General features: G+C 49.3%; 2 protein-coding genes across 2 annotated transcripts in view; both read left to right on the top strand.

Moving 5' to 3' along the window:
* The first annotated feature begins 1,244 nt into the window (after positions 1-1,244).
* SLC18A3 (solute carrier family 18 member A3) lies at positions 1,245-3,443 on the top strand. The gene has a single exon (XM_054277200.1). The coding sequence runs from the start codon at positions 1,245-1,247 to the stop codon at positions 2,829-2,831; it is 1,587 nt and encodes a 528-aa protein (XP_054133175.1). The 3' UTR covers positions 2,832-3,443.
* Positions 3,444-7,984: 4,541 nt separating this feature from the next.
* Positions 7,985-13,229, top strand: part of CHAT (choline O-acetyltransferase) — a 31,335-nt gene continuing 26,090 nt past the window's right edge. Inside the window, exon 1 of the mRNA XM_054276565.1 lies at positions 7,985-8,047. Coding sequence (XP_054132540.1) covers positions 7,985-8,047 — 63 coding nt within the window. The remainder of the gene's footprint in view (positions 8,048-13,229) is intronic.

Below are 13,229 nucleotides of genomic sequence, written 5' to 3' on the forward strand. Positions count from 1 at the left end.
GATCTATCTTTAAGTGTTTCTGGCCATCTAGAATGTTTTCCCGCAACAGAGCAAGATACAGCAACTGACAGATAAATCATCTCCCTTTCAGCTGTGGAAGCCCGGCTACGCAAGCAAATGAAGTTGCCCAAACTCCACATCCACTCAGGAACGGCTCGGCTGAGAGACGGGATTAGTTCATACAGCCCTCTGCAGAGATCCTCCTTGGATCAGCCCACACGTCATTTCTGCTACACGAGTACAGATGTGCTGCTTTGTGCTGAGCAGTACCTCTCAATACCAAAGCCTCTGCACCGGGTCAGGCCCCTTGCTCCGCAGCTCTTCCAGTGCCGCACTGGCCTGACAAAATGCGGGCAGTGTAACACAACAGCACTTGAGGATTATTTCCCTGGCGTTTGTCTGAGGGTCACAAACACGCTCGCACGCAGGAAGACAGTTATTGTATTGCTCTCTGATTTCCAGTGACGCTTCCGTGGTCTCACGCCCGCCCTGAGGTGGGGGGCTCAGCCCAGCCCTGCCAGCCCCGTTCCCATTAGCCCAAGTCTCCCCGAGAGCCCCTACACCCTACACCCGCCGTCGAGGGCGGACCCGCGCCGCGTGTTGGAGAGCAGCCCCGAGCAGCTCTCGGGTTAGACGGCGGCAGCGCAGCGGCAGAGCCCGCAATCGCTGGCCTCCGCAGGAGAGCCAGGCGCCGCCGAGGCAGCGGGGACGCAGGGCTGAGAGGACACCGCCCGGCCCAGGGGGAAGCAACGGAGAGCTCCGGGAGGCTGCCGGGGGGCCGGGCTCGCTACCAGGGATGCCGGGCGTCCGGGGCCGGCCGCACCGTCGACCCCCCGCCTCGGGGGCGGTGCCGCATCCCCACCGCCCCCCAAGGCACACCCCCTGGGCGGAGAGCCCCGGCGGCACGCCCGCCCCGCAGCCCCCTTACCGCGGCGGGCAGGGCTCCGTCCCCGGCGCGGTGCAGCGGGCGGGGCGGGGCGGGGCGCGGAGTGCGGGCGGGCGGGCGTGCGAGCGGCGGGGCCAGCGCGGTGGCGGGGGCGGGTGGGGTTTCCGTGCGCGGCGCTTATTAGTGTGGTGATGGAGGACCGGCCCCTCGGAGCCGCCTGGCAGCGGCGGCGCGGGCTGACGGCAGCCGCCCGGAGGTGAGCGGCGGCGGCTCGGGCGGCCGAGGCTGCGGGGCCGCCCCCGCCGTGCCCCATGCGGGCGGCGGGGCGGCGGCGGCGCTGAGGGCATCCCTGAGGGCGATGTCGGAGGCGGGGGGCGCGGGCCGGGCGCGGGCCGCCGTGGAGCGGCTCTCGGAGGCGGTGGGCGAGCGGCGGCGGCGGCTGGGCACCGCCATGGGGGAGGCACGGCGGCAGCGGCGGCTGCTGCTGATGGTGGTGTGCGTGGCGCTGCTGCTGGACAACATGCTCTACATGGTCATCGTGCCCATCATCCCCGACTACATCGCGGCTATGCGCGGCGGCGGGGGCACCGCCGGCCCGTCCGCGCCCGCGGGGGGCAACGGGAGCGGCGGCGGCAACCGGAGCCTTCTGCCTGCGCGGTACCCGCCGGCCACGGGGACCAACGAGGACGTGCAGATCGGGGTGCTGTTCGCCTCCAAAGCCATGCTGCAGCTGCTGGTGAACCCCCTCAGCGGCACCCTCATCGACCGCGTGGGCTACGAGGCACCGCTGCTGGCCGGGCTGGCCGTCCTGTTCCTCTCCACCGCCACCTTCGCCTTCGCCGAGAACTACGCGACGCTGTTCGCGGCGCGCAGCCTGCAGGGGCTGGGCTCTGCCTTTGCGGACACGGCCGGCATCGCCCTCATCGCTGACCGCTACGCCGAGGAGCCGGCGCGGAGCCGCGCCCTGGGCACGGCGCTGGCCTGCATCTCCTTCGGCAGCCTGGCCGCTCCCCCCTTCGGCGGCGTCCTCTACGAGTTCGCGGGCAAGCGGGTGCCCTTCCTGGTGCTGGCCTGCGTCTGCCTCCTCGACGGGCTGATGCTGCTGGTCCTGGCGCCGCCCGGTGGCACCGGGGCACGGGCCAACATGCCGGTGGGCACCCCGATACACCGCCTCATGATTGACCCCTACATTGCGGTGGTGGCAGGGGCCCTGGCCACCTGCAACATCCCCCTGGCCTTCCTGGAGCCCACCATCGCCAACTGGATGAAGGATTCCATGGGGGCCAGTGAGTGGGAGGTGGGCCTCACCTGGCTGCCCGCCTTCTTCCCCCACGTGCTGGGTGTCTACGTCACCGTCCAGCTGGCTGCTGCCTACCCACACCTGCAGTGGTTTTACGGGGCCCTGGGCATGGCCATCATCGGTGCCAGCTCCTGCCTGGTGCCCGCCTGCAGGAATTTCGGGCAGGTCATCATTCCCCTCTGTGGCATCTGCTTCGGCATCGCCCTGGTGGACACAGCCCTGCTGCCCACCCTGGCTTTCCTGGTGGACGTGCGCCACGTCTCTGTCTATGGCAGCGTCTATGCCATTGCAGACATCTCCTACTGCGTGGCATATGCCCTGGGGCCCATCGTGGCCGGCCAGATTGTGCACACCATGGGCTTTGCGCAGCTCAACCTGGGCATGGGGCTTGCCAACGTGCTTTATGCCCCTGTCCTTCTCCTCCTCAAAAATGTCTGCCAAATGAAACCCTCTCACTCGGAGAGGAACATCCTCCTTGAAGAAGGACCTAAGGGACTCTACGACACCATCAAAATGGAGGAGCGCAAAGGCATGGGCAAAAGCCTCCAGCCAGCGGGCGAGATGGATGAGAACGGCATGGGCTCTTACCACAGAGACCTGAAAGGGGTGTCTGAGGAGGACTCATCCGACTATGAGTACAGTTAGGTTCCCCCATGCGGCCCAGACCCAGGAGCAAGGAGAGACCTGTGGGAGAGAGGCAAAGCGAGGGGAGGAAAATGTTACTGCATTATGTTTCTGTACTGACGTGCAATATCTACAGTTTAACCTTTGTCATGATGTAACGGCTTTCTTCTAGACTTACATTGAATCGGTATTTCCCTCAGCATTCCAGCAAAGTGGAGGGGGTAGGAAATGGGAGATAATACTGAAAAAATTATTGGAGTAATCATTAGCAGAATCTGAGGGGATCTTTGAAAAAAAATGCCAAAAAGAAAACAAAAAACCCAGCAGCTTTATAGCTGGGGTATAATTGTGCAGAGTGTTCTCAAAATGAAACTGTGTGTGACATACTGTATATCTCTGTAAAAATTACAAGAAAAGCAAAAAAGTATGTGTAAAATTTCAAATTGTGTATTCAGGGACTTAGTAAATCTTGTGTACATATACTCAGACTTTCAGTTGGTTTCCTTTATTTAAGAAGAGCAACAGCTGTCTCATTTCATTCTTCCCTGGGAATAAACTGAAGTATTGTACCTTTTTTTTTTCTCTCTTGTGCTGCTCTCCGGTAAGTGCAATATGCTGTATTATGTTGAAGTCCAAGTTACAAGAATAATATGGTCTGAATAAACAGAATTGAAGGGGATTGATTGTCTTTTGTTTTGTTTTTGAGGGCTCCTTGAGGGAGGGAGCTGGTTGTGCTCAGTGTAACCCCTAAAGTAACAATTTCCTAGAGCATAATTCTCACTAGCTACCAAAATGGCATAGGAGAAAACCCCAGTACAAAATGTTCTCATTCATTTTTCACAACATAACGGGTCTGAGCAAACAACATTGCGCTGCAGCCCTGCTACTGCTTGTTTAAAATCAGCTCCTTGAATTCCCATGTGAATTCAGTTTTAATTCCCCACAATAATGAATTTCAATCTTCTAATATTTAAAAAAATACATCTCCAGCAATTAGAGGTACAATACTGGAAAGTGCCTTTCTCAGTGCTAAATGCTGCCCGAATTAAAAAACACCCACCTCAGTGACTCGACAGGGATTAAACAAAAACAAAAGATGGGTGAAATGCTTGATTCAAACATTTGCAAAGAGTGGAAACCTTCGATCCATTCACAAGAGAACAAGACTGCATAATTTGCTCTATAAATTTCTCTTAATATAGAATAAAATCGTTGTTTTTAATTCTTAACCCAATAGGAAACAAAAATAATTATTGATAATCGCAAGAGGGGTGCAAAGACATTTACAAGCGGCCATAGCACCTATTAAAGGGCTCCCGCCCGCCCCTGGGGATCTGGGCGCCGCGGAGCAGCGGCCGCTCGGTTCCGCTGAGCTGCGCGGGACGCGCGGCTCCGCAACTCCCGCCGGAGCGGTCGAGTCGCTGCTCAGGCGGCGCAAAACTCATGAAGACAGCGGGATGGCGCTTTGGCACGGGGGTTCGGCCAAAGAGCAGCGGCCGCCGTGGCGGGAGGTGAGACCCGCTTCCCTAAACCGCAGCCGCTTCCTTGTGGTAAGCGGCAAAAGCGGAGCTAGGCTGCCGCCCCGGGCCGCGGCTGCCGCCGGACCCACGGCAGCTCCTGCAGAACCCGGACTCCTCCCGCGACCGCTGCCGCCCCGTCGCGGCTTCCTCCCCTCCCGGCCGTGGTGCCGGCAGCCACTGGCAGCGCCGCCCGCCCGTTCGGCCACCGAGCTTTCAGGAGCCGCAGATGCCCCACGGCGACAATTCTAGACACTGGCGACAACCCCTGCGGCAACGCGGGTCTGCGAGCACAGCATCCCCTCGGGGCGGCCCTCGCCGCTGCCGAGGCTGACCCCGACGGCCGTAAGAGCTCCGGCGAGCCCGGCTGTGCCCGCCCGCCCTCGGGGGACACGGCCGGCCCTGGGCACAGCAGCCGCCGGGCACAGCGGGCGGGGAGCAGCGCCTGTTGCGCGCAGCGGGAGGGGCGGTGGGGCCGGGCCGTGCCGGGCCGGGCCGGGCGGGGCGGGGAGGAGCCAGCGGCGGCGGAGTTGAGCCTCCCTCCGCACGCCCCCACCCAGAGAGGACCTGGCCGCGGAGGAGGCGGCGGTACCTTGGACAGAGCCGCCGCACTCGCAGAGCTCGCCCGGCGGCCGCTCCGGAGCTCCCCGACGAGCAGGTAGGGGCGGGCGGGCTGCGCGTCCCGTGCCTGCCGCTGCCCCGACGGCGCGGCTGCGGGAGAGCCTGGGGCCGGGAGAGCGGGAGCGGGAGCGGGCCGGTCCCGCGGAGCGGAGCCCAGCGAGCTCCTTTCGCCAAACTCGGCGGGTTAGGCGACACCCACGGGGCCGCGCGTTTTGCCGCTGCCCGAGCGTCCCGCTGAGACGGGTGGTTCGGGAGGGAAAGGGCTCCTTCGGGGCTGACGCTTGGGAAGGGCTCGGGACGTGCCGGCAGCCTCCGGCGGAGCGGGAGCGCTCCCCGACCGCTCCGGCGCTGCCACGGCCCGCGGGGAGCTCACGGCCGGCGACAGGGCGGCTCCGGGCTCCGCTCGCAATGTCCACTGCCGCGGCAGTGCGCGCTTCACACGTGGACTCCTGACAACGCATTCATTCCTTAACTTCAGGCATAGGTTCCTGAGAACTTTAAAGCTTATCCTGCTGATAACACTGAGAGTGAGGATGAATGGATGGGGACAATGTATTGCCCCAACAACACCATACACTGCAAGCTGCCTCCCGAGTCCATCATGTCAGGAGAACTCAAGTATAAGCACATGGGCTTATTTTAGTCCTCCTCTGCTATCTGCTAACGGAGAGATCAGTGCCTTTTGTTAAGGATTTGAGTTGCTGCTTTGAGCTGTGGGGAAGGCCACCCGACTCCCCAGCCTGCTGTGACTCGCAGGCGCTGTGCTAAGCCGCTCACCCTGGCCCTCCAGCTAAGCCAGCTGTAAATAAAAACAGCTAGGATTATTTTTTTTTCTTTTTTTGCCTAATAACTTTGACAACGTACCTCACAGCTTTCTAGAGAGCAACTTTGAAGTCATCTTGAATTTCTGCAGGATTTTCTCCTGTGTCAGTTTTCTTGTCCTTTATTGAGCAAATACAGGATTGGGTGTGATGCTAAGCTGTCAGCACTTGAACCAGAGACAAAGCCTCTGTTCATCCCCGCAACAGAAAAAAGCACAGTTTAGGCTACCACCTCCAAACTCTTTATCACACTGTTTTTACAGATATGCAGGGCTGTTAGTAGTAGCACTTCCCAGAGACACTGAGCCAATATAGACTTTTATTCAGCATGACACCATATTGCAGTTTGACAAAAAAGCATAAGGAAAGAAAGAACAAAATTCCCAGCAAAAAGAATACCAGCAGGATTTTTCCTTTAAGGGAGTACAGTTTGAGGGGCTCTAAAGACAAAATGGCTGCTCTGTATTCTGAATGCAGGTGGGGGGCTGAGGTCAGCCCATAACTGGGCTAGCCAACAGTCTGCCAAGAGTTACAGGATGTGCATTATTTGAGGTGCTTTGAACCTGTGTTTTAGGAATAGAGTGCACAGCTAAGTGATGAGCCCTGTGCAGCACACGAGGGAGAGTGGAGCAGTGCAGCGAGTTAGTGTGGCCTTTCCTTGAGGGACATTATCTCTCACCTGGGTTGAAATTGTAAGCAGATGACAGATCAACACGAGTTTGCTGTGTGGCTCATTGCAGGGCCCCAGGGACATCTCTCAACCTTATACAACCAATTCCACAGCACATGGCCCCACTGACAGCCAGTGCAGGACGGGATCAACACAAGGTGTCAGTGACCACATACACATTGGCAGAGCCACACTGAAGCTGCAAGGCTGCAAAAGCCAAGCTAATTCCTCAGCAGAGGAATAATCCACAGCCATCTCTGCCTATTGCTAAACAAAACTCTTCAACTCACTTTCATGCACTGTAGAGTATAATCCCAATTGTTCTTAAAAGCTGTTGTAGAAATAATTTCAGTGCCCTGAATGTAATAATTCCAAAGATTAAAGAAAAATATTATTTTCTACATAGTCAACACACACTGTCTTTTATATTTTGCATACACACAGTGCAAAGTAATTAAAAGAAAACCAAAAAACCTCTAATCCATCAAGACCTGACTGAACACAAAAAATTCCCTCTGCTTTAGCTGTACTTATGTACTGGCAGAATTGAAGGACAATACTTGGTGTGGTCACTAGTATATCAGTAGTGTATATATGCGTGTCAGATAGCCTATTCCTGCACAGAAAAGGAGTGAAGAAGCATCTTTAGAAGTGAAACCAGGATAAGCACAGTACCAGAGAGACACAAGTGGAAGTACTTGCTCTGTCACAGATTACTTCTGTGACTTTTAGCAGGTTAAGCCATCTCCCTGGATAAGTATATGCTATTTGAAAGACTGCTCAACAAAACAGCTCCAACCCAGGGTACAGCACCCCTGTCAGTCCTCCCACAGCCTTCACAGGCAGGCTCACAGGGTCCCCCAGACCCATGCCCCAAAGCACTGGTACCCTGTGAGATTCTAGGCTGCAGAGGGAAAAGGCACATCTCCATCAAGCTCCTTTTTCCATCTTCTAGCACAGCACCTCACTGTACCCATGGAGCAATGCCATGAAAAATGCATTTAAAGGCTGTGGTGCTTTCATATAAAATGGTAAGGGGAGGAAATATAAGATTCTAATGTAGAAAACTGCAACATGACTATTACCTGTGTCTACATAAGTACATTCAAAGAAAAGTCCCCTCTTTCCTCCAGCTAACATATAACAGTAATATAAAGCATGCAGATTATGCCACAATAAATTGCAAAGTAAATTACAGTGACAAAATAAACCATGCTGAGAAGGGACCTTTTATGAGCATCAGATAGTTCTGAATAAATAAATTTATAGCAAAATGAGACAAACAGAATGTCAGAGCAATCTCCACAGGGCTCAGTTTAGCTACTTTGAATGTTGTACTTCTATTTCTCTTCAGGTTTGCATTCTGAAGCTTCTGTGTGTGTTTGCACAGGGAATACTCCCCTCGTACATTTTGGTTATAAATAATGGGTACTGACAGGACTTTAAATCTTTTCTATTTCCAGAACTGAGGCATCAGGCTCCCTAAGTGCCCCCAAGTGACTTCAATTTCTGTCCTCAACGAAAGATACCAAAAGAAATGCAGGAATGCCTGACTTAGAAAAAAACATGCAGAAGAACGAGAAAGATACATGCAGTAAAGATGAAAGAGTAAGTAACTCTTTCTGGAAAAACAAAAAGGAAAAATGACTTAACAACTTTTAATTCTGTAAATTAATATCATAATTGTAACCCAAGCTCTGTTCTAGACCAAATTTCTTCATTTCAGGGAACACCAGTTATCCTGCAACAGTTTATAGCCAGAAACCTTGATCTAACACTAGTGCTTCTCATATCCAAATCAACTCTTTCTCCCAACATCCTCTGAAGAATTACAGTAAATTGAATATTATTATACAACAAATATTTTTATACTGCAAAGTCAGAGATGGCATGAAATTATTCATGCTAGTACAGCACTATCAAGCTATCATATATGATTTATTTTCAGACTGCTTTAGAAGGTGCTGGGTGTGCATGCCTGTCAATAGTCAGCCTCCAGGGTTTTTTGTTAAGCAGTCATGAACTGCACAGGAACCTTACCCAGAAAGATAGGGCCAAAGCCAGGTATCAAAAAGAAATACTAGTTAGCACATCCATTTCCAATGACCAAGAAATCAATAACAAAAGAAATATGTCTTGACTAAACATACTTTGAAACTGCAGAACTGCCATTCTTTTATTCCTGGGCGTATTATAGGCTAAATTCGATTTGTATTTCCATTAAAAGCAGATAATCCTATGACACTTTTCATGAGTATCTAAAATCCTTGGTTTCTAGATAGGGAACATAATGCATCACTGAATTTTCTGTGGATGTCAAAGAGCAGAGCTGGTACTTGAGTCAGAGGACACCCAGTCCCTGCCAGCTGTTCAGAGCACTTCCTCCACACCCTCCCTCCCTCCACTGGACTAACTCTGAGCAGCAGGTGGGACAGCTAACTGCTAATCCTTTCTTCCATCCAAAATCACACTGCAATCCCACTAAAAGGAATGTCCATTACAGCAAGAACTAGCAAAAAAATCTGAACATTGCCTAGTTCAGGAGAAGGACAAAAATCAAATTAGAAAAACAAAGCCTCCAAAAGTTTATGGCCTACTCTAATCACTAATGGACAAGCATAGCTGCATTAGATTGACCATTTCTCAACTAGGTGACACAGCTCTCTCCCTGAGGAACCACACTTAGAGCATCACAGCCTCTTGCAACTTGCCAGTCTTCCATGAATTACTTCCTTGCTTTGTTTTCCCACTGCCCCCAAAATTGCTTATTGGTGATGGAGACAGAGACAGGGAGCTGGTCAGAATCCAAATTGATTGTGGACTACATATGCTTATAAACTATTCTTGGAAGGCTAATAATTTTTTACCACAGTGACTGGGTTAATCATCACATAAACAAACATACATTTTACAACTTCTCTTACTTGCAGAAGTCTTGATGTACTTTTCTTTTCCAGTAGGTCTTGATTTAATCTTTAGTTAGTCTGGATTTAATCCTCAAAGTTCTGCCTGTTCTTGCCAAGGCATCCTGATGATCACAGCTCTTACGCTAACCGGGTCCAAAGTCCATCTGTCTTGTTTGTCCCAGTATCTCTCTCTTCTCTTTTCAACCAAAACCACTCCTTTAATGGCCTTATTAATTTATCTCTGCAGACATGGAAACAAGCAAGGTATCACAGTTAATAGAGTTATTATGAAAATCATCACATACATACCCATCTTAAAAAGAATCTTTTAGCTAAAATCCTTAGCCACTGAAGGCTCAGGCTTGATCTTTATAAACTAAAAACTTTCCTGATGGCAGCTGCAGGGGGGACATTACTGGATTTAGAAACATTGCAAGAAGTGTAACTGCAGCAAAAGGTTTGATTCTTATACACGAGGTTATAGGGAGAAACATTTGGACTCATGTTTTCTGTGTATTTAAAATTAACACAAAAATCCATTTTCACAGAACCCAGGGGCTCTAATTCTTGGGGTTCCAAGGGTGCTTCAGGAGGGCAAGGTGTCAAATTTGATTTGATTTGCTTTTTTTTTTTTTTGTGTAAATATTAGTGTAAAGTTCTGGAGGAGCTATATTCCCCCCTATTTTTTTGTTTTTGAAGAGCATGTGAGTTTCTCATTATGAAGGCAACATAAAGTAAAACAATAAACACAAAAGTAAAAACAATAAACTTATACTAAGTAAAAAGAAATAAAATAATTTATACAATTAGCAGCACATGAAAAATAGAATGGTGATTTAAAATAATGCACTATCAACTTCTTAAATATTGTAATATTACTTAAACTCTGTAGTAATTGGCAAGCTTCATTTTTAAAGTGAAGGCTTGGAGGGTAAGCCCTCCAAGTTCACTTTAAAAAGAGGTTTAGCCATTTTAGGTCCAAATTTGGCAAGTCAGAATGATTTGAGTATCGTTTTGATGTAGAAAACGCTTGGTTCTATTGGTTTATTTCTCTACTAGTTAAGGCTAGGACTTGGCCAGGGTCCAGGCTTTAACTGGAAGTCTCTTTAAAATATTTTAAAAACCTCTTAGTAATAGTAGTTAGAAAAATAATATATATCTTACGAATAGCTATATAACAATATGTGAAGGTTTGTAAATCAGTTGGCTTTGTCATTTTTTCTTTAGCTAAATAGTAGTAAAACAGCATTAAACAGATCAGAACTGACAGTAGTCATAATATGAATTTTTTACTCATTCTTCAGTACTACTTATAAAAATAACATAGCAAAAGTTGTTCTTATTTCTATAATAAAAGAGTTGTGTCTCATAATTTAAATTAGCAAGTGTTGACAAAATTCATTTAGGCTTTATGTTATTCACTTGTATAGTAAAGGAATTATATCTTATAATTGAAACAGGTATAATTCAACAAAATTTAAAATCAACTTCACAAAAAATTAACTTCAGTAAAACATAACAAAAACATATTTAAAAGAAGTTAAAGTTAACATCGCTGAGATTGAACAAAAATTAATCTTAACAAGAATTAACTTATTTAAACTCTATTATTATAAAAAAGTTACTTAAAATTTTTCATTTACCTTGATGTTTAACTGTTATATGACATCTGTTCCGAAAAAATTATAATAAAATGACCTCACTGAAACTATGGAGTAAAAAGTAAGCACTTAATAAAGCTGACAGTGGAGTTTTATGCACTGGTTCTAGTTAAGTCTCAAATAACTACTACAAATAAAGTTCAAAGTTTGTCCTGAATGTGATCTAAAGAATCTTGAATTTATGACTTATCTAATTACTCTCAGTGAACTATGCAGTTTAATGCAGTGAACTATGCTGTGTTATTAATATGTAGGAAGACACCACTGTTACACAAACACCTTTGAATTTTTCTAGTAACAATCCTGTTAAAAATCCCAAATCACTAAAATTAGAAGGTAAATTTTAATAGAGTTGGGATAGTATGCAGCATCAGTTGGTATTTTGATGTGCCATAACTTCAGCATGCCATGCAGGTTAGCCCATGCTGGCTGGTGCCAGGCAGTGGGGGGGCACACCCCCTGAAGCAGCATTTAAAGATTGCTTGTATGATAGATTTAAGTTTGGCTTAATAAAGGTAATGGGATATAAATATTGAAGGCTAAAACAATAAAAAATAGTTATACAATTCTAAATAGCTGTACTGAAAAATTCACAAGAAAATACATTGTTAAAAAGGCAAGTAACTGGAAATATAACTGGTTTGACTAAGGCAAGGTGTCCTTCAGGGCTTTGGGTCAGTATCAAGTGTCACCTTTGATAGCTGGCCTGCTCCTTCCAATGGTTCAAAGTGTCTGGGGCACTTCAGCCAGGGACCATGGTGGAGGGTGTTGAGGCTCCCAATGACTCCTATACAAAATCCGAATGCATAAAAATTCTCCACTGTGTCAACACATCCCTCCCCCACAAAACCAGGGGGACAGAGAGCCCAAAAGGTTTCACTGTGGCAATCTGCCCATCAGGCCCTGCAATGTGCACCAAGCATTGTCTTTGCAAGCTTTGACTATTCCCACCCACACCCAAGAGCATTCGAGGTACAGACAGTAATGGCCAATCACTGGGCCATTCCCTCTTTGACATAAGTCACATCTGCTCCAGTAGCAAGGAGTCCTGTTAAAATTATATCCCTGCCTTTCAGAGTCACTTTGCATTGGCATGTGGGACACTGAGATGTGATATGTTGTGTCCAAAAAATCTGCGGGACCCCTGTGGAACCAAACCCCCCCTCCCCACTGTTCAGCTATCGGGGGTGCAGATAGGGGTGCTGCCAGGAAAAATAAGAGTTGGGCTATATGGCTCCTGGCCAGGACCACACAGGGCAGCTGGGGGTCCAAGCCATGATCTTAATTTCCCCAAGGGAGTCAGAGTCAATAGCTCCAGGGAGAACAAACAACCCTGTTATCCAGGTGGATGATCTGCCTGTGATCAAAGCATGCATATGCTGTTCCAGTGGTCAGAAGACTCCTGTGGCAAATGAACAGATGAACTGAGTAATGTTACTGTGATATTGTTTGATATGTCCAGTCCTGTGCTGCCTGGGGTGGCTGCACACAGGTCACTGACACTTGTCCAGCGGGCAGGGCTGTTGGAAGTTGGCAGCTGCTCCTGGTTGCTGTGTCAGCTGTGGGATTTGTGTTGTTGGGCAGTGCTGCTCTGCACTCCAAGATGAGTTTCCCTGTAAAGGCTGGCAATTCTGGTGAAACTTAGAGCGGCACAGACTAGCAAAGTGAGGGCCTTTCCAACAGCGAGGACATATACCTGGGCCTTTGGGTTTCTGTGCTTTTTGGCAGTCTCTTTTAATGTGGCAGACTCCCCACAGCCAAAACAAACCAGCTGTTTTCCAGAGGTTATTTTCAGGATAGCAAAATCATCCGCTATGCCTTGCACCATGACTTGATAGGCGATTGCCATGGAGTGTTGTTGTATTCCCAGGTGGTTGCATGCTTGTATCATTTGGAGTAAAGTGGGCTCAGGTTCAGAAGGCAAAGATTTCAAAAGGTGACTACAATCCTCATTGGCATTTTCTGTGGCCAATTTGGGTATAACTTCTCCTGCTTGATAACTTCTCTTGCTTCTCTTGCTCCAGTGTTTGTTTTAATCTGTCCACAAACTGCACATAGGGCTCTTGTGGACCTTTTTTGATATTTGCAGGACTGTTTAGGGGTTTTTGCATCAGGAACCTTAAGAAATGCCAAACAAGCTGCATCTGTGATACCCTCTGGGCTTCTCTTGGTAAGGCAGCTTGGCCCAAACATGGTTCTCTCACCATCACGATCAGTGCCAGG

Source organism: Melozone crissalis, unplaced genomic scaffold, assembly GCF_028551555.1.
Source record: "Melozone crissalis strain CALT ecotype California unplaced genomic scaffold, PUWL_Pcris_2 ptg000019l_1, whole genome shotgun sequence".
Taxonomy (NCBI): Eukaryota; Metazoa; Chordata; class Aves; order Passeriformes; family Passerellidae; genus Melozone; species Melozone crissalis.